The 22,182-nt window shown below is 46.2% G+C and overlaps 1 protein-coding gene across 1 annotated transcript in view; it reads right to left on the bottom strand.

The window, feature by feature from the left end:
- Positions 1–22,182, bottom strand: part of MAPK8IP2 (mitogen-activated protein kinase 8 interacting protein 2) — a 50,073-nt gene that overhangs the window by 14,616 nt on the left and 13,275 nt on the right. Inside the window, exons 2-3 of the mRNA XM_081879696.1 lie at positions 10,224–10,329; positions 6,006–6,230 (exon numbers count right to left, since the gene is read on the bottom strand). Of these exons, the coding sequence (XP_081735822.1) occupies positions 6,006–6,230; positions 10,224–10,329 (331 nt within the window). The remainder of the gene's footprint in view (positions 1–6,005; positions 6,231–10,223; positions 10,330–22,182) is intronic.

Below are 22,182 nucleotides of genomic sequence, written 5' to 3'. Positions count from 1 at the left end.
CAACACTAGCAGGGTTGTTGTAAGAAAACTTACAAGGTGTATGCTTTGTACCTTCTGCATATTTATTTGAAATTTTGTGATAAACGGAAGGAGTGAAACGTAAACTGGAAAACGTATAAATGCCATGAAGTAATAATGAACTATGAAAGTCATGAGACGGGATGGAGGGAAGTTGAAGCTCGATAAAGCAAATATGTAAAGAGTACACAGTAATGAGGATGTGTTTAAATGTGATAAAATGGAAACTAATAAATGTGTGTGTGTGTGTGAACCAGGCAAAAACATTCCTCTTCTCCCAGGCCTTTGGCTAATTAAACAATATATGGCCTTTTGGGGGGAAACAAGGGGGGAAAAGAAATTTAATAAGAATCACAGAATCGTAGGGTTGATAGAAGAAGAAGAAGAGTTTGGATTTGATATCCCGCCTTTCACTCCCTTTAAGGAGTCTCAAAGCGGCTAACATTCTCCTTTCCCTTCCTCCCCCACAACAAACACTCTGTGAGGTGAGTGGGGCTGAGAGACTTCACAGAAGTGTGACTGGCCCAAGGTCACCCAGCAGCTGCATGTGGAGGAGCGGAGACGCGAACCCGGTTCCCCAGGATTACGAGACTACCGCTCTTAACCACTACACCACACTGGCTCTCATACACCCAAAGGCCACCTATTCCAAACCCCTGCAAAGCTGGAATCACCAGAAGGCCCTCGGAGCTGGACCTCAGTGTCCGAGCAGAATGATGGGGGTGGAGACGCTCCTTCAGGTCTACTGGGCCTTTGAGGCCATTTAGGACTTTAAAGGTCAGCACCAACGCTTTGAATTGTGCTCAGAAACATCCTGGGAGCCAGTGTAGGTCTTTCAGGACCGGTGTCGTGTGGTCTTGGCGGCCGCTCCCAGTCACCATTCTAGCTGCCACATGAAGCACAAATACTCCAAATTCTGGTATGAGGTTACCTGATTTGGATTAACGTGCAGATCAGAACATAGATGAATTTTGTGAAGCAACTCTTGAATTGGAGAAGTATCCAAGGGAATTTAAAATGGTGCCTTTCCAGGTGAAATGTGTTTGGGAATGAATGCCTGCTTTTGGTGAGAAAACAGCTGCATCGCCAAACTTTTCTGCGTTATTTAATTATTTCATAAAATTTGCACAACGCTTGATTGCAAAAAAAAAAAAAAAAAGCCTCCTCTTTTTTCCCCGTTGGAGGGATTGAATGACCACCTGTCATGAATTGCCAGGGCTTGGACTAGATGATCCATCGGGTCCCTTCCAACTCTACAATTCTATGATTCCATGAAAACAAAACAACGATGCCTCAAAGAGGTTTAGAAAAAAGGATAAAAATAAAATTATCTTAGAAATGCAGAGTTGTAAGGTAATCCAGCCCAACTCTCTGAAATGCAGAAATCACAACTAAATTTTCTATGACAGATGACCATCATTAATAAGAAAAGCTAATGATTAAAAACTCTTAAAAAGTTAACAATGGACTAAGAACAGAATTAAAACTCACACCAACTTTCCAAACATCTGGACAGGCTTTTCTACGCAAAAATGTTTTCAGCAGGCTGCAAAATAGCGTGCAGTGATATCAAGAGGCAGGGAGTCCCACAGGTGCTGCCAGCTGCGCGAAAATAACTTGAGTTCTTGCAAGTGTACTCAGGTTTATTCCAGCCTGATCTGTGCACTGCAATGAGTGGCTTTAGGAAAGGGTTTTTATGTGAATGAATCGGAACCCGTCCGTTCAATGTTGACAAAAACTCAGGGCCCTGGTGGTTTAAGATGTTTTCATTCATCTGCTAAGGTGGTTTCAGAAAGCGAGGCCTCTTTGCCGTTCCTCTGCCTTCCTGCCTCTCTTCCGCACGGCACATTATTCGGAATGCATATTTCGGAAAATTGCACTTATAGCCTTGCCGACTGAGCCCTCTAGGGAGGGTTAATGACACAGCAGATTAAAGTTGGGGGGGGGGCGAGATTGGGAAAGATTAATTCCGAAAAGGGCTTAGTGACAAGCACATGAACTGACACGAGATGGCGGGGGGAGAGGGTGGTTTGAAGCAGCTGCTTCCGTGGGAAAAGGAGGGAAGACTAAAGATGCCCCGATCCAACACCCAGTTGGGTGCTTTTTGGAAGAAGGAATTGGAGAATCAGAGAATTTTAGACTTGGAAGGGGGCTGAGAATCATCTAGTCCAACCCCCTGCAATGAAGGAGGCAGAGCTCAGCCTGTTTGAGTTGCTATCAGTTTCACATCATTCAAAGGTCCACCGTGTGCGTGTGTGCGCGCGCACGTACGCACACATAATAATAATAATAATAATAATAATAATAATAATAATAATAATAATTTATTTATACCCCAGCCACTCTGCGCAGCTCCCAACAGAATATTAAAAACACAATAAAACACCAAACATTAAAAGCTTCCCTAAACAGGGCTGCCTTCAGATGTCTTCTAAAAGTCAGATAGTTGTTTATTTCCTTGACATCTGATGGGAGGGCCTTCCACAGGGCGGGCGCCACTACCGAGAAGGCCCTCTGCCTGGTTCCCTGTAACCTCACTTCTTACAGTGAGGGAACCACCAGAAGGCCCTTGGCGCTGGACCTCAGTGTCCGGGCTGAACGATGGAGGTGGAGACGCTCCTTCAGGTATACTGGACCGAGGCATGAAAAGTTGTGTTTAAATGTTTTTGCACGCGCTACACATTTCTAAATGAATTTTGGAGACCAAGTGCTGGGTATTGGTTAGAGCGCAGGGCCGGGAGCTGGGAGAGCTGGGCTCTCAAATCCCCCCACTCAGTCATGAAGCTCACTGAGTGCCCTGGGGGGGGGGCAGTCGTTGCCTTCTCTTTCTTTTTTTAAAAAATAATATTTATTAAGGTTTTAAAGGTTACAAAAAGAAAAAGAGAGAAACCAAGTTAAACAAAACCTAAACAACACATCACAATATGGGGGGGGGGGGGAGAGAATAGAAAAAAGGAAAAAAATAATTATAAAAAACCGAAAAACCGAAAAATAGAAACAATTAAAAAAACACAACGAGCCTTCCCATAACTTATTTTTCATTTGCCTGTTTCCTTGACCTCCTCGCACCTCCCTTTTTTGTATTCTAGTTCGGTTTGCTATTTCAGCAAATCCTTTCCATCTTTCCCAATTTTTATCCTATAATTTATCTTAATATAATGTAGCTTTACCTTTCCTCCTTTCATCTATTAACAGTCTATTTTTACTTAGTCCTTTATAATATTTCTGCTAAAGCCACATAACTTCATTCCAACCTCCTTCTAACATTCCTTAATTTTACAATGTTTCTGTAAATAAGCTTTAGTCATTGCCTTCTCTCAGCCCGACCGACCTCGCAGTTTTGTTGCGGGGATTAAACAAGGAGGGAGAGAATGAATGACAGCTCCTTGAGCTCCTTTGAGGAAAAGGTGGCGTATAAATTCAGTTTAAAAAATTCAAAATGTGCATTATATATACAGTGAGTACAGTCATACCTCATGTTACGTCCGCTTCATGTTACGTTCTTTCAGGTTGCGTCCCACGGCAACCCGGAAGTACCAGAAAGGGTTAGTTCCGGATTTTGCTGCTCGCACATGCACAGACACACAAAATGACGTCATGCGCATGCACAGAAGTGGCGAATTGCAACCCGCGCATGCGCAGACATGCCGCTGCAGGTTGCATTCTTTTCATGTTGCAAACAGGCCTCCGGAATTAATCCCGTTCGCAACCAGAGGTACCACTGTATTTTATTTTTAGCCAAAGGCTGCATTGCGGAATTCAGAGAAGTGCAAAATCTGAAGGATTCCAGTCTGTCTATTATTATCATTATTATTATTATTATCATCATTATCATTATCATCATTATTTACATTTATATCCCACCGTTCCTCTAAGGAGCTCAGAGAGGCTTACATAGTTGCCCTCCTCCCCACTTTACTCTCACAACAACCCTGTGAGGTAGGTTAGGCTGAGTGAGTGACTGGCCCAACGTCACCCAGTCAGCCTCATGGTCAAGTTGGGATTTGAACCCAGGTCCTGGTCCAGCACACTAACCACTGCACAGCCCCAGTTCTCAGCCTGGTAGTTGCCGAAAATACCAGTTCATGCAGGAATCTGCAGGGAATTAATTGATCAGCCCCCCCCCCGTGTTTGCGAATAAACCCCTGTTGCATAGAGAGAGACAGCCAATATATTAGTGATATAATAACATAAAAAGAGCTTTGCTGGATCCGGCCAAGGGCCTATCTAGTCTGGCATCCTGTTCTCACCGCAAGGAGCTTCTCCTCCTCCATGAATTTGTCTAATCCTCTTTTAAAGCCTTCCTAGGTGGAATCTAGACACATATAAAAAACGCTGTGAAAATGCTTTTTTAAAAAAAGCTTTAAATATATATATTGAATTTGCCATTAGCTCAACATCGCCATCTGATGGCACATTTGAACAATGCACTTAAAACATTATATTTGCAGCTGTGTTTGTGGCCATCCCTGCTTCCTGGGGGAGTGAGCGCCATAGTTTAATCGCGCACTGCGTGAAGAAGGACTTTCTTCCCTCTGTCCCGAACGCTGTGACAGAATTGTCCCCGAAACTAGGCAGGTTCCTCTGTTTCTGACTTAATCCTGCAAAAGCCACAAATGCCCGACCCGGTTTTTGTAGAGCATTGCGAAACCTGCCTGTGGCGTTTGCCCGTTCTTTTTAAAATGTCTGTACAGGGGGAGAGAAAGAGTTAATAGGTAGAGGCTTATAAAAGGGCTTAGCCCGAGGTTTGGGTTGGCTGGTTTTAGTTGGTTGGTTGGTTGGGAAAGCAGTTGGCAGACAGTTGGAATTAGAGAGACAATTAGTGCAGTTGGTTCTTGTGTGAGAGGAGGTAGAAAAGTTAGAGGCAAGATAAAAATAAGACTAAGAAGGTAAAGAGTAACAAGGTTTTGAATGCAGTTAGAGTTTACTTGTGTCTGCAATCAACTACACTCTTCTTTGTTAACTTAAGAACCTGACTGAGACGAACTGATTTACCGGGGAGGACCTGGTTGGTGGCCGTGCGGCGACTGGGGGCTCCGTGCAAACGCCACACTGCCTCTCTGGGCATCGCAGGCGCTGCCATCCAAACTCTTGGACATACTGACAGATCTGGAAACCCATCTGTGCATCAAATAGGCCAGTGGTGGCGGCGGCAGCAGTTGCCAGGCAGCGAAGACTCCCTTCCCCCAGCCTCATATGGGGGGCGCATAGCAGGACTCTGCTCTCTGCCTGCAGCTTTTAATGCAGATGAAGAGCGACTTCTTCCTGGTTTATTTATGATGCGAAATGCTCCTGCAGTCAGTCCGTCTCTCTCGCTTGGATGGCTCAGAATGTGGGAATGTTCAGGGAGTCAGGAGAGGATATATTGTTTATTAATATCCTTCCTAACATGCGCTAGCAAGTTCCTTTACTTGGCAGAGTTTTACATTCCCCTTTTACATGCACAGCAGATAGCTCTTTGCTTGTGTAAGCATCTCAATATTAGATTCCTAGTAAGCCCCCTTTATCGCAGGTGAATGGATGATTTTGAATTATGGTGCTGGAGGAGACTCTTGAGAGTCCCATAGACTGCAAGAAGATCCAATCTCTCCATTCTGAAGGAAGCCAGCCCTGAGTGCTGACTGGAAGGACAGATCCTGAAGCTGAGGCTCCAAGACTTTGGCCACCTCAGGAGAAGAGAAGACTCCCTGGAGAAGACCCTGATGTTGGGAAAGATGGAGGGCACAAGGAGACGGGGACAACAGAGGAGGAGATGGTGGGACAGCGTTCTCGAAGCTACAAACATGAGTCTGACCAAACTGCGGGAGGCAGTGGAAGACAGGAGTGCCTGGCGTGCTCTGGTCCAGGGGGTCACGAAGAGGCGGACACGACTAAACGACTAAACAACAACAACAAACCTGCTGTTGCAGAATGCTTTGGGACCAAGTTGCTCCCAGGAGTTGCATTTGCAAAACTCCAGGTGCCCAAGGCTCTCCTCCCGGACTCACCTGTGTGCCCGTTACGGTCAGGTTGAGAGTGGTGGGGCGATGCTTCTGGGTCTCCTCTGGAGTGGGCGAAGGGATTGGAGACCCCGAGGGTGAGGGGGGCACCTCCTCCAGCCCGTTCCCTTCCTCCTCCTCTTCGTTGTCATCGATCATCTCAAACTCCTGGAAATCGTCCTGGAAGGTGGAGATGGGGTTGGGCTGCTCACATCTCTCCAGCACCAGACAGTCCTGGCAGGGGGAGAAAAACAAAATCCTATTAGATATTTGGATATATTTGGGAATATGGGCTACAAATAAATTTAAAAATGTAGTCAAGCTGTTTTGTGGCTTGGAGAAAGAGCTGGAATTTTGGGATTCCTTACCTATTTCACAGTACAGGAGAATATCTACAGTAAAAAGGAGCGTCGTGTTTTGAATCTTACTTATACTAAACATTCCATTTGTTGTCCCATTTGAAATCTCTTGAGGCCCCCCCAAAAAAATTAAAGGGGAAAAAGAACTGGATGTACATTTCCAAAATAGAAGAGAAAAAGCTAATAAAATAAAACCTACATACAGCAACAGTGTTTTGTGTTGTGTAGGCTCCTATGATGTAAGTCATGGGCCCCGCCTGCTAGCCTGCTCCCCCAAATATCACTGGTTTGCTCCTTTCTATATATAGGGTGCCCACATTCTGCTGCCCACATTCTGCTGCCACATTCTGCTGCCCACATTCTTATTAAGAGTTTGCATCACATATTTACACCTATTATTATTTCATGTTATAGCAAGTTTCTAGAGACTAGATTATGAGTCTTTGTAAATTGTGTTTCTGAAGGAACTTTTGTTATTGCCAAATGCCATTATTAAGTTTCAGTTACAGATAGGTAGCCGTGTTGGTCTGCCATGGTCAAAACAAAATAAAAAAAAATTTCTTTCCAGTAGCACCTTAAAGACCAACTGAGTTAGTTCTAGGTATGAGCTTTCGTGTGCATGCACACTTCTTCAGATACACTGAAACAGAAGTCACCGGACCTTTCTATATAGTGAGAAGGTGGGGAGGGGTATTACTCAGAAGGGTGGTGGGAATGGGTGATTGGCAGATAGCTGCATAAACAATCATTTTAAGTTAGAGCTTAAGAATTATTTCACTATTAATATACTTCTTCTTAATTGTATTTCAGTTCAACAATTACTTTGATAAAATACCGTACATATTTTGTTATGTGCAAATGGCTTGAGATATGTATTAGGCCCATAAATGACCATATAGCATATATTCAACACAAAAAACAACGCCAATTTGTTGTGGACAAAAGACAGCTGGACATATAAAGGGCCCCATTACTTTCAGCAGCTGAGAGCCTCATCAAACCTAAATCCGGCCCTGAGCCATATTCATGGAGGAGAGGGCTGTCAATGGCTACTCACCAGAATGGCTCCGCTCTGCCCTCTACAGTCAGAGGCAACAACAACAACAACAACAACAATTTATTATTTACAACTCGCCCATCTGGCTGGTTTCCCCAGCCACTCTGGGCGGCTTCCAACAAAGATTAAAAATACAGTAGTCTGTTAAACATTAAAAGCTTCCCTAAACAGGGCCTTCAGATGTCTTCTAAAAGTCAGATAGTTGTTTATTTCCTTGACATCTGATGGGAGGGCCTTCCACAGGGTGGGTGCCACTACCGAGAAGGCCCTATACCTGGTTCCCTGCAGCTTCACTTTTCACAGGGAGGGAACCTTCAGGAGGCTCTCAGTGTCCAGGCAGAACAATGGGGATGTAGACGCTCCATCAGGTACACTGGGCTGAGGACATTAAGGGCTTGAAAGGTCAGCAGCAACACTTTGAATTGTGCTCGGAAATGTACTGGGAGCCGGTGAAGATCCTTTAGGACCAGTGTTATATGGTCCCGGCGGCCACTCCCAGTCACCAGTCTAGCTGTCGCATTCTGGATTAGCTGGTTTCTGAGTCACCTTCAAACCTAAGCCCACGTAGAGTGCATTGCAGTAGTCCAAGTGAGAGATAACCAGGGTATGCACAACTCTGGTGAGACAGTCTGCGGGCAGGGAAGGTCTCATCCTGCATACCAGATGGAGCTGGTAGACAGCTGCCCCGGACACAGAACTGACCTGCGCCTCCAGGGACAGCTGCGAGTCCAGAATGACTTCCAGGCTGCGTACCTGGTCCTTCAGAGGCACAGTTGCCCCATTCAGGACCAGGGAATCCTCCACACCTGCCCCTCCCCTGTCCCCCCAAAACAGTACTTCTGTCTTGTCAGGATTCAACCTCAATCTGTTAACCACCATCCATCCTCCAACCGCCTCCAGGCACTCACACAGGACCTTCACCACCTTCCCAGTTGCTGGAAACTCCAGGAGGGGGCCGTTGCTTTGGTGCTCGGATCCTGCGTTAGGCATCTGGGTCGCCTCTGTGAGAAGAAGAGGATGCAGGATCATATGGGCCACTGGCCCGATCCAGCAGCCTCTTCTTGTGTCCTTATGGGATCTTCTGCTCCGCAATTTCACAAGACGGAAAGTGCTGACCGTCTTGTGCCTTCGCAGGGTGCGAAAGAGCTGGCAGGGAAGTCTCTCTCCCTGACTCAGCACTGACTCAGCAAACGCACCGCAGGTGACCTGTCAACCACCGGCTCTGCTGAAGGTGGCTTCCCGGCACCAGCAAGAGACCCACATGGGCTAAACAAGGAAGGGAAAGTCTCCAGACCCTCTTAACCAGGGGTCAGCAACCTAAGGCCTGGGGGCTGGATGCGGCCCAATCGCCTTCTCAGTCCGGCCTGCGGACGGTCCGGAAATCAGCATGTTTTTACATGAGTAGAATGTGTGCTTTTATTTCAAATGCATCTCTGGGTTATTTGTGGGGCCTGCCTGGTGTTTTTACATGAGTAGAATGTGTGCTTTTATGTAAAATTCATCTCTGGGTTATTTGTGGGGCATAGGAATCCGTTCTTTTTTTTTTTTTTTTTTCAAAATATAGTCCAGCCCACCACATGGTCTGAGGGACAGTGGACCAGCTCACGGCTGAAAAAAGTTGCTGACCCCTGCTCTTAACTCTGCAACTAATCTGGAATGTGGCAGCCAGACTGGTGACTGGGAGCGGCCGCCGAGACCACATAACACTGTCCTTAAAGACCTACATTGGCTCCCAGTACATTTCCAGGCACAATTCAAAGTATTGGTGCTGACCTTTAAATCCCTAAACGGCCTCGGTCCAGTATACCTGAAGGAGCATCTCCACCCCCATCGTCCAGCCTGGACACTGAGGTCCAGCTCCGAGGGCCTTCTGGTGGTTCCCTCCCTGCGAGAAGTGAGGTTGCAGGGAACCAGGCAGAGGGCCTTCTCGGTGGTGGCACCCGCCCTGTGGAACGCCCTCCCACCAGATGTCAAAGAGAAAAACAACTATCTGACATTTAGAAGAAATCTGAAGGCAGCCCTGTTTAGGGAAGTTTTTAATGCTTGATGTTTTATTGTGTTTTTAATATTCTGTTGGGAGCCACCCAGAGTGGCTGGGGAAACCCAGCCAGATATGTGGGGTTATAAATAATAAATAATTATTATTACTCCAGGGGAAGGTGTAAAAATTGCTCCCCCCTCCCCCTTCAGTGATGCTCCTTGAGAGATCAAAGCTGCTTCTGTTTTGCTCTCCTGAACCTTTAACAGTAGCCGAAAACACAGGAACTAAACAGGAATTTTCACCTCCTGTTGCAGGATCTGGTTCAACTGGGATAATAATAATAATAATAATAATAATAATAATAATAATAATAATAATAAATTTATGTGTGTCTGTGTGTGTGCATGGCAAAAAGACATTCCTTAGATGCCTTTTCCCAAGTCTCACTCTAAAGGGCACCAGACATTTATCTAAGGCAGTGTTGGCCCTAAATATCTGTGATGTCCTGTGATGTTCCTTGGGGTCCCTTCTACAATTCTATGATTCTATGACTGGGAATCGCAAGCAGGGTCTGAGGCCTCCACTTGGCCACTGCGAGACAGGACCCCTTTGGCCTGGCCAAGCCGCTGCAGGGCTCTCCTTAGTTTCTCGTGATTCTTAAATGGAACCTCCATGGACCGAGCCAGTCTACCTGAGGATGGCAGCCAGCAAGAGGGGGAGCTCCCACAGAGCTGGGCTCTGGGGCTTCTGCAAGAAAGAGGACGTCGGTGATAGATGTGGTGTCCAAATGCCACCGATCCCTCCTTGACCCCGTCCACTGCCCCTCTCACCTTCTCATAGTGGTCCGAGTCATAGTTAAGGCCGATGCCACAGTCGTCGGTGATCTCAGACAGATCTTCGTCATCAAATTCCTCCAGGCTGATGTCCTGAGGAGGCCTGGAGAAGAGAGAGGAGAGAGGAGGTACCTGTTAGTAGAACATTGTGAGATGGGGGACAGGGGCAGGGACAGGGCTGGATTTCGGCCCTCAGCTACTGAAGGTAACGGGGCCCTTCATATGTCCAGCTGTCCTTTGTCAACAACAAATTGTCACTGCTTTTTGTGTGGAATATATGCTAGATGGTAATTTATGGACCTAATAAGTATCTCAAGATTCTCAAGAGTCCATGGAGTTTTCTTGGCAGGGATACGGGAGTGGCTTGCCGGTTTCTGCTCCAGGTGGATCACTCTTGAGACTCTTGAGAGTCCCATGGACTGCAAGAAGATCAAACGCATCCATTCTGAAGGAAATCAGCCCTGAGTGCTCACTGGAAGGACAGATCCTGAAGCTGAGGCTCCAAGACTTTGGTCACCTCATGAGAAGAGAAGACTCCCTGGGAAAGACCCTGATGTTGGGAAAGATGGAGGGCACAAGGAGAAGGGGGTGACAGAGGACGAGATGGTTGGACAGTGTTCTCGAAGCTACCAGCATGAGTTTGACCAAACTGCAGGAGGCAGTGGAAGACAGGAGTGTCTGGCGTGCTCTGCTCCAGGGGGTCATAAAGAGTTGGACACAACTGAATGACTAAACAACAACAATAGGTATCTCAAGCCATTTGCACATGTTGCAACCAGTGCATGCAGAATGTAGGTACCCTATATATAGAAAGGAGCAAACCAGGGATATTTCATAGAATCATAGAATCATAGAATCATAGAGTTGGAAGAGACCACAAGGGCCATCGAGTCCAACCCCCTGCCAAGCAGGAAACACCATCAGAGCATTTGAGGGAGCAGGCTAGCAGTTGGGGCCCATGACTTACATCATAGGAGTCTACACAACACAAAACACTGTTCCTGTATGTAGGTTTTATTTTATTAGCTTTTTCTCTTCTATTTTGGAAATGTACATCCAGTTCTTTTTCCCTTCAAATTTTTTTGGGGCCCCCAAGAGAGTGGGGCATAAGCTAGAACTTATTTAGCTTAAACATAAATCCTGCACTGGGCAGGATAATGGAATAAGGGACCACCAGGAAGGCTCCAGGCATCCCAACATTTAATTCAAAAGGGATCTTAACCGCCCTGAAAAATGCCGCTCTATCTTAGAATCATGGAATTGTATAGTTGAAAGGGACCCCAAGTGTCATCTAGTCTAACCCTCTGCAAAAAGTGTTCTTAAGATGCTGCTTCATAAATTAGAAGAATCATAGAGCTGGAAGGGACCACAAGGGTCATCTAGTCCAACCCCTGCAATTCAGGAATCTTTTGCTCAGCACGGGTCTTGAACCCACAACCTGCAGATTAACAGCCTCATACTCTACCCAATCAGCTGTCCCAGAGCTTCTCTCAACAGTTCAGCCTTCTCACTCACAGCCTAAGCCCAGTCTCCCTCCCTGCTCTTCCATAAATTAGCCAAGCGTTTTCCTCTAGCTCTAAGAAACTCAAGCCTGGGAGGACTCTTCCAAAGCTGTTTGGCAGCGGAACAGACCCACCCCTCCCTGGAATCTCTAACCCAGGGGTCAGCAAACTTTTTCAGCAGGGGGCCGGTCCACTGTCCCTCAGAACTTGTGGGGGGCCGGACTATATTTTGGAAAAAAAAGATGAACGAATTCCTATGCCCCACAAATAACCCAGAGATGCATTTTAAATAAAAGCACACATTCTACTCATGTAAAAACATGCTGATTCCCGGACCATCTGCGGGCCGGATTTAGAAAGCGATTGGGCCGCATCCAGCCCATGGTCCTTAGGTTGCCTACCCATGCTCTAACCAGCTGAGCCTCCCCACCTGCGGGCTGGCTTCTTGTGGTGGTTCCCCTCATCGTTTTATCTTAGAAGGTGAATTCATCTTTTGCACAAATGCAAAATATCTCTGCCCACGCAGCAAAAGTCTCTCTCAGTCCTCTCCCAGGTGGTGGACCCAGAGAGAAATAGTGGTCCTTTGTGGGGGGCGAGATAATTATACGCCCATCTTTCTCCCAACTCACTGGCTCAGTGGGGGTGGGGAAAGCAATTGGGAGACCCCCAGCTGTGCTCTCTTCCTTGCAGACAAAACAGGAGCCGCCCTCCATCTTCCTTCATTATCCCATGTGTTATTAAGTACATCGCGCTTGCAGCATCCCTGCATCTCTGCAGAACAACTTGAGCAGCTTACGATCTGAGCCAGCAGTTCCCAAAGTGGGGGGGGGGGGCTCTAAGAGGCAAGGGGTGTCGGCGATGGGGGGAAGCGCTGGAGGTGTAAACGGCTATCAGACATCGAAAAGCTGGTATCCCAGCATCCAGTTCATCCATTTTGTTGCCTTAATCAAGGTAACTAGTTTTAACCGGATCCTGCATAAATGTGCAATTTCTTGTTCTGAATTTCGTGGGGGGGGGGGTTATCTTCCTGAGTAGGTCTGAAGCAAAGCACTGTTCTGAATTATTATTTTTGGGGGGACATTTGGGGTGAGATTATGGAACCGATGAGGCAGGTTTGCGAACCACAGGTCTAAAAAAAATAAAAATCATCAGAATGTACTGTTTCAGATACATCTGGCATTTCTTCTGCTCCTTAGATAAGCCTGTTATCTCATCTGCCTCCCACACCTCCTTGCCAAGCCCTGGGCTCTCTGCACCAGCCAGGCCTTAATTGCCCGACATGCCGTCATTAATGTTTCTTGCAATTAACATTTTCACAGTAGTAATACGATTTTCCCGCAAATCCTCATGTATGTTAACCACAGGCTTTATATAACCAGAGAAATGCTTGGCTGCTGTGCAAGCGCCAGAGATTCCAGTGGAGCTGGGCTGCCCCAATGCCAGCTGCAGACCTCCCCTGTAAGGGGCAAGGGGCACCCATCTGCGTGGCATGGAGGAAATTGACAGAGAGAAGAAGTCTTTCTCCCTCTCTCATAACACCAGAACAGGGACATCTGATGAAGCTGAACGTTGATGGGGTTCAGGACAGCTAAAAGAAAGCACTTCTTTGGGCGCCACATAAACTATGGAACTCACTGCCACAGGGAGCAGTCATGGCTGCCAACCTAAAAAAGGATTGGAAAAATTCATGGAGGAATGGGCTGTATATATATATATGATTTCTTAGTTTACAAAAATACTTGCATTGTCTCTTTTTTCAAGTTGTGTTTCCTACAGATCAGTTTCATTTGTTGTGAGACATTAGTGTTGCATAAAGTGTTAGGTTAGGAAGAAAAGAGGGGGGAAGAGGGGGAGGGGGAATGGTGAGTGGGGTGGGGTGAGGTGAGGTGGCAATGCTTCTATTCTTCTACTTGGTATATGTGTGGGGTTTTGTGTCAGCGTCACTTGTGGGGGGTTCTCTAATAATAATAATAATAATAATAATTTATTATTTGTACCCCGCCCATCTGGCTGGGTTTCCCCAGCCACTCTGGGCGGCTTGCAACAGAAATTAAAAATACATTAAAACTATTTGCTTGTTGTATTTCCTTGGTGGTGAGAGAGGTTGCGGGTGGCCTAGGGCAGGGGTAGTAGGCAAACTAAGGCCTGGGGCCCAGATGCTGCCCAATCGCCTTCTCAATCCGGCCTGTGGACGGTCCGGGAATCAGCGTGTTTTTACATGAGTAGAATGTGTCCTTTTATTTAAAATGAACCTCTGGGTTATTTGGGGGCATAGGAATTTGTTCATATCCCCCCCAATATAGTCCGGCCCCCCACAAGGTCTGAGGGATAGTGGACTGGCCCCCTGCTGAATAGTTTGCTAACCCCTGGCCTTGGGTGTGGTTGGTTGTCTTTGGTTGGCTATAGTGAGATTTGTTTTTGTGTGTGAGTGGGGTGTGTGTGTGTGTGTGTGTGTGTGTATTTTTGGATCAGGTTAGCCAGATTGATTCGTATGCTGTCGGCAGATTCTTGTCGTTGTCTTGTTGGGCTACATACCCAATAAAGGGGACCCATACCGGGCTGAAGGTGTCCTCTTCTATTTGTCCCCATGTCAGTTTCAGTTTACAGTGGACGTTCGGGTTGCGAATGTGATCCGTGCGAGAGGCACATTCGCAACCTGCAAGATTCGCAACCCGCAGCGCCGCATCTGCGCACATGCGGGTTGCGATTCGGTGCTTCTGCGCATGTGCAAAGCATGATTTAGCAGATCTGCGCATGCGCAACTGCCGAAACCCGGACGTAACCCATTCCAGTACTTCCGGGTTTCAGCACGTCTGTAACCCAAAAGAACGCAAGCTGAAGCGTCTGTAACCCAAGGTATGAGTGTACTGGTTAGTTTTTCTAATAAGGCTGTTTCCCATACTTTGGTCCTTTGGTCCATGCTTCCTCCTGACAAGTCTCTCCAGTGTCTGGCTAGGATGCTTCTGGTTGCTGAGAATAGGTGGGCTATGAGCTTTTTGTGATGTGGGTGGGCATTATTGTCTGGGAAGATGTTCAGTAGGGCCAGTTCTGGGGTGACTTCTAATACTTGCTTAGTTATTTTGCATATTTCTGGTATGATTGATGTCCAGAAGAGTTGGATTTTGGGGCGCCTACCAGCCAGGAAGGCTGTGTTCTGCTTCTGAATCCAAGTTGCTGGAAACTGCAGAGTCAGGAGAGTTCTTCTTGGGCTCGGATCCTGCTTGCTGGTTTCCTACAGCACATGCAACTGTTCAACAGCTGTGAGAACAGGATGCTGGAGGAGATGGGCCAGATTGAGGTTTGATGAGGCCCTAAGCGACTGAAGGTAATGGGGCCCTTAATGTCCAGCTGTTCTTTGTCAACAACAAATGGTCGCTGTTTTTTGTGTTGAATATATGCTGTATGCAAATTTATGGACCTAATAGGTATCTCAAGCCATTTGCACATAACAAAATATGTATTTTATCAAAGCACCGTATTTTTCACTCTATAAGACGCACCAGGCCACAAGACGCACCTAGTTTTTGGAGGAGGAAAACAAGAAAAAAATATATTCTGAATCTCAGAAGCCAGAACAGCAAGAGGGATCGCTGCGCAGCGAAAGCAGCAATCCCTCTTGCTGTTCTGGCTTCTGGGATAGCTGCGCAGCCTGCATTCGCTCCATAAGACACACACACATTTCCCCTTACTTTTTAGGAGGGAAAAAGTAAGTCTTATAGGGCAAAAAATACGGTAATTGTTGAAAAGTCCATGCAGAATGTAAAAGGTAAAGGTAAAGGTACCCCTGACCGTTGAGTCCAGTCGCAGATGACTCTGGGGTTGTCTCATCTCACTTTACGGCCGAGGGAGCCGGTGTTTGTCCACAGACAGTTTTCCGGGTCATGTGGCCAGCATGACTAAGCTGCTTCTAACCATGACTAACCAGAGCAGTGCATGGAAACACCGTTTACATTCCCGCCGGAGTGGTACCTATTTATCTACTTGCACTTTGACATGCTTTCGAACTGTTAGGTTGGCAACGGGAGCTCACCCCGTTGCGGGGATCCGAACTGCCGACCTTCTGATCAGCAAGCCCTAGGCTCTGTGATTTAACCCACAGTGCAGAATGTAGGCACCTATATATAGAAATGAGCAAACCAGTGATATTTTAGGGAGCAGGCTAGCAGGCGGGGCCCACGAGTTACATCATAGGAGCCTAAACAACACAAAAACACTGTTGCTATATGTAGGTTTTATTTTATTTGTTTTTTATCTTATATTTTGGAAATGTACGTCCAGTTCTTTTTTCCCCCACTGGGGCCCTGAGCTATAGCTTGTTTAGCTTATACGTAAATCCGGCACTGAGATGGGCCCCGGCCTGATCCAGTAGGCTCTTTTCATGCTCTTATCTGGTGGCAGTGGACGGGCGAGGCCTGAGCAAAAGGGCCCATCCCCCACCACCACTTTGGCTGACCTGCTTCCATCTTTGGGCATCATGGCTCTTTGGAGATCCTCCACAATCTGACACCCTCCAGGTGTTCTGAACTACAATTCCCATCAGGCCCAGCCAGCTGTGGCTGAAGATGATGGGAGTTGTGTATATAGTCCAAAACAAGATTTTGCCTCTTCCTCTCAGGTCCACCCTGCCTGCTCCCTCACTCATCTGATGCTGCAGAGGTTAGCGGCAAAGGTAAGAATCTGCCCAATGGGACCTGTGCCAGATCCATCTTCCTCTCCTGATTTATTAAGCTCTGTGCTTGTCCTGCCTCCTCTAATAGCTTGCAGTGCTTTCCTGCCTCTTGAAGAGAGAAAAGCATTAGCCTGCGACGTCAAACGGTCAGCAGCAGCAGTAGTGCCGAGGTTTCATTTAAGCCAAGGCTTGAATCCGGTTTTCAGGGCCAGAATCAGCACTGGCAAAACAAAGGGGACCCAATGGCAAAGAAGAGCAGTGCTGAGCATGTGCAGAGTGTACGTCACTCACTACCACTGAGTACTGAACTGCACATCAGGATTTAGGGAATTAGGCAGTCAGTGGAGCCCAGTGGTACCCAAGGTGGGGATTTCTGTCTCTTGGAGGAGAATTACCTAGGAGGGTCCTAAGAGGCAATGGAGGTGGCAGGGGGCGCGGGAGGCGGTCCCTCTGAGCACGTTGATTGCTTATTTATTATGAGCCATGCTAGAGGGTCTAGAGCAGTTGTTCTCAACCTGTGGGTCCCCAGATGTTGTTGGACTACAACTCTCATCATCCCTGAGCTCTGGCCTTGCTAGCTAGGGGTGATGGGAGTTGTAGTCCAACAACATCTGGGGACCCACAGGTTGAGAACCGCTGGTCTAGAGCAAAACACCTTCCTCAATTCTTATTGAAAGTTTTACTGCCCTCAGAGAGGAATACACTGAAGAAAATCCCCTGTGTTGCAAAACACAACATTCTGAACAACGACAAGCAACACGTTGGCTAATAATATACTGACAATGTTTTTATAACATATTGTTGTTGTTTAGTCGTTTAGTCATGTCCGACTCTTCGTGACCCCTTGGACCAGAGCATGCCAGGCACTCCTGTCTTCCACTGCCTCCCGCAGTTTGGTCAAACTCATGCTGGTCGCTTCGAGAACACTGTCCAACCATCTCGTCCTCTGTCATCCCCTTCTCCTTGCACCCTCCATCTTTCCCAACACCAGGGAGTCTTCTCTTCTCATGAGGTGGCCAAAGTCTTGGAGCCTCAGCTTCAGGATCTGTCCTTCCAGTGAGCACTCAGGGCTGATTTCCTTCAGAATGGATACATTTGATCTTCTTGCAGTCCATGGGACTCTCAAGAGTCTCCTCCAGCACCAGAATTCAAAAGCATCCATTCTTCAGCGATCAGCCTTTTTTATGGTCCAGCTCTCACTTCCATACATCACTACTAGGAAAACCATAGCTTTAACTATACGGATTATTGTCGGCGCTATACTGTTTCAAAATTCATAAACAGAAGACATATAATATGTGCACGGAGTCACAAACTAATAAAAATCAAATAAATGTTCCATGAACAGGAGTGGTCAGAGTGGTAAGTCGCTGTCAAGGATCACTGGAATGGAGGCAGAAGCCCTTTCTACAGTCAATATCCTACAAACGTGAGATGATGGGTGCTCTGAACGCCACAATAGGGTGCTCTGAGCACAGCAGCAGACAGAACACTTCTTCCAAGATAATGAACTGTTTCATTTTTTTAAAAAAAATAATTTTTATTAATTTTACAACATAAACAAAAAACAAACCAACATAACACGACTTCCCCAAACCTCCCCTTCACTGCATCCTTATTTTAAAAATTTTTTAGCAATCCTTCATCCCTTTTTATATTTAATTCTCTTTAAAGCTTTTTTTTTATAAATTTCAATTTTTACAGCTGTAATTCTTTATATCCAATCCCTTGACATCTTAACATTCCGAAATTTTGCAACAATTTTTAAGATAGATTTTGAATTTTTTCCAGTCTTCTTCCACTGTCTCTCTCTTCTGGTCACGGATTCTGCCGGTCATCTCTGCCAGTCCCATGAATTCAGTCACCTTGGTCTGCCATTCTTCCAGAGTAGGTACTTCTTTAGTCTTCCAATACTTCGCCAAAAGAATTCTTGCTGCTGTTGTTGCGTACATAAAGAATGTTCTATCTTTCTTTGGAACCGTTTGGCCCACCATGCCCAAGAGAAAAGCCTCTGGTTTCTTTATAAATGTCCACTTAAGGATTTTCTTAATTTCATTATAGATCATTTCCCAGTAGGCCTTAATCTTCGGGCAGGTCCACCAAAGATGATAAAAAGTTCCTTCACATTCATTACACTTCCAGCAATTGTTATTGGGCAAATGATATATCTTTGCAAGCTTGACTGGGGTCATGTACCACCTATAGATCATTTTCATTATATTCTCTTTCAAGGCACTACATGCCGTAAATTTAATACCTGTGGTCCATAACTGCTCCCAGTCAGCAAACATAATATCATGACCAACATCTTGTGCCCACTTAATCATAGCTGATTTAACCGTTTCATCCTGTGTGTTCCATTTTAGCAGCAAATTATACATTCTAGACAAATTCTTAGTATTGGGTTCTAGCAATTCTGTTTCTAACTTTGACCTCTCCTTCTGAAATCCTAGTTTCCTGTCCTGCTTAAAGGTTTCATTAATCTGGTAATAATGTAACCAGTCTCGGACTTAAGGTTTCAATTTCTCAAAACTCTGTAGTTTCAGGTTTTCACCATCATATTCTATAATTTCACAATATTTTGGCCAATCTGAGTCCATGTTCAGTCTTTTTACCGCCTTGGCTTCCATTGGTGACAACCACCTGGGGGTTTTACTCTCTAACGATAATGAACTGTTTCAATGATAATTCTTCATCAGCAAATTAATAGCCTCCAAAAGTACATCAAATGGCCATGGATCAGTTATCACTAAAAAGTGCAGTAAGCTGATGCATTTGATATACCGTATTTTTCGCCCTATAGGACGCACTTTTTCCCCTCCAAAAGTGAAGGGGAAATGTCTGTGCGTCCTATGGGGCGAATGCAGGCTTTCGCTGGAGCCTGGAGAGCGAGAGGGGTCAGTGTGCACCGACCCCTCTTGCTCTCCAGGCTTCAGGAAGCTATCTGCAAGCCTTGCAAGCAGCAGCCTGCAGCCCGAAAGCATGGGGCGCACTCCGGAGCGCGCCCCGGGCTTCAGGCAGATGTCCGCAAGCCTTGCGAGCCTGCGGGAGTTCCCGCCGAGCTCACAAGGCTTGCGGATAGCAGCCTGTTCTGGGGGCTGGGGTGGGAAATATATATATAGGCCAGTGCGCCCTATAGGGCGAAAAATACGGTACTTTTGGGGACTATTAATCCATTTCAGGGATTTTGACAGTGACTTACCACTCCTACCATTCCTGTTCATGGAACATTTATTTGATTCTTATTAGTTTGTGACTCCATGCACATATTACACGTCTTCTGTTTATGAATTCTGAAACAGTGCTATAAAAATATTGTCAGTATATTATTAGCCGACATGTTGCTTGTTGTTGCTCAGAGAAGAATGGCAGACGAAACTGATGGAGTATGCAGAGATGGCGAAACAGACGGGGAAGATCAGAAACCAGGAAGCTCAATTATGGTATTTTTAAAAGACTGGAGTAGATTCCTAAGTTACTCAAAAGACCAAATCATTGACAGGGATGTGATGACACTTGTAATGTGGAATTAATGACAGTAACTATGGATATGTAACAGATGGATAATGGTAAAAGATCCAGAAAATCTAATTTTAAATACGGAACCCAGGGAGGGAGGGAAGGAGGCTCGAACGTTCAAAAGAGCCTTTTATTTTAATGTTTGAAATGGTGAAAGTTAAAATGTATAAAATTATGTAAAACCTATATATAAAGAAAAAAGTTTTTCTGCCCTCGTCACTTTCAAAACCATTTCCTTTGGCCATTTACGATTCTGAGTCATCACAAGATAGCCAATTATTGGTAATAGCTGCCGCCGCTGGATCAAGTTCAGTTTAGTTGAATTAATTAAACAAAATAGTTTTAATTGGAGTTTGACTAAAGGTGCAATTGATTCTTCCTGTTTTGAATTTCTTTGTGTTATTATCTTCCTTAGTGGGTCGTGCAAACCGCTATTTGGAATAATTCTTTTTTTATCGGGAAGGTAGGGGCCCTGGGATGCTGGGTTTATGCTGTGCTGTTTTTCTAGAAAAAGAGGTGCTGGAACTCACCATGAACGCCTAACTCAGGGGTTGGTAACCTAAGGCCCATGGGCCAAAAGTGGCCCACCGAGGCCGTTTAACCACCCCTTGAGCTGACCCCAAACTGAGCTGGTGCAGGGACTCTCTTCAGCGGCTCCAGAAATCGCTTCTGCACATGCCCAGACGCCGGAAATCACTTCTGCGCAGACGCGATTTTCCGCGTCTGGGCATGCACAGAAGTGATTTCTGGCGCTGCGGACATGCGCAACTGTGATTTCTGGCATTGCGCTGCGCCAGTTCGGCCCATGCAGGATCTCCGCAGGCCCATGCCCGATAAGCCTTGCCGACCCCTGGCCTAACTCGTTTCCTTAGAATGGCAATGGTGCCCACCTGAGAGGTGCCAGAATTGAGTTCTGGTGATTTCTGGCTGAACACCCCCCCCCCCCGGGTTTATGGAACTGTGGGGGAGCCTCCCCCCCAAAAAAATTTTGGTTGCCACTGGTGTAGCCTGACAAAGAGGACTGGGCCCCTTGGCTGTTTCCAGCCTTCTGAAGTCGTTTTCTTCAGTCGGGGAAGAGGATAAAATGAGAAGGAACTAGACTAGAGTCTGAAAGGGATTAGAAAACACAAACTGACAAGACAGGCCAGAGGCAGGACTCCAGGCACAGCTGTGTTGTTAGTATTGTTCCATGCCACCCCAATCTCTTAGAGACTCCTGGGGTTCTGGGCTCTTACCCAGGTTTGGCTTCCTTGGAATGAAGCTCATCAGAGACAGGTTTTATTTAGAAATATATAGAGCCTGAACATAAGATAGAGCTCACTGCATTAAGACCTGTTCACTGCCTTGCAGACTTTTCCCATGTGGCCTGGGAGAGAGGGGCCCAGACGGACTCCAGCTACAAAAGCTGAGGCTGCTGAACAGACTCTTGGGCTAGGGCAGGCACCCCCAAACTCGGCCCTCCAGATGTTTTGGGACTACGGTTCCCATCATCCCTGACCACTGGTCCTGTTAGCTAAAGATGATGGGAGTTGTAGTCCCAAAACATCTGGAGGGCCGAGTTTGCCTATGCATGGGCTAGGGTATTGTTCAGGGTTTTTTGTTGGGCAGGGATTGTTGCTGTTACTGATACAGCCGTACCTTGGTTTTTGAGCAGCTGAGTTCTTGAACGTTTTGGCTCCTGAACGCCACAAACCTGGGAGTGACTGTTCCGGTGTGTGGACTATTTTTGGAAGCCAAACATCCGACGGGGCTTCCATGGCTTCCGATTGGCTGCAGGAGCTTCCTGCAGCGAATCAGAAACCACACTTTGGTTTCTGAATATTTTGGAAGTCGAACGGACTTCTGGAGCGGATTCCGTTCGACTTCCAAGGTACGACTGTATTAATTTTCGGCGTCTTTATTTTAGATCTTATGATTTATGTGGAAATCGCTCTGTTTGGTTGTGTGCTTTTTGATATTATATTTATTGTTTATGACTCCTTTTGCTACGTTTGTAATTATGTAATTGTTCATATTTTGTAAGCCACCTTGAGGATGGTTTTATGTTTGGAAAGGTGGCATACAAATAAAATGACTGATTGATTAACACCCCAACAGATCTTGCTTCTCTATTACACACAGCTTTTGATCCAGCATAGAGCAGGCTGTTCTCTGTCTCTCCATCTTCTCACCACTTTCTAGCTTAGCTCACGCAAAACCTTTTGGCTATTGTTCTCCCATCTAGTAATTAGGTGATGGGGGCAGTAAAGGCACACCCATTAGCCTT

The sequence above is a fragment of the Podarcis erhardii genome (assembly GCF_964252035.2).
Source record: "Podarcis erhardii genome assembly, chromosome: 10".
Taxonomy (NCBI): Eukaryota; Metazoa; Chordata; class Lepidosauria; order Squamata; family Lacertidae; genus Podarcis; species Podarcis erhardii.
This window is presented reverse-complemented; position numbering and strand designations above follow the sequence as displayed.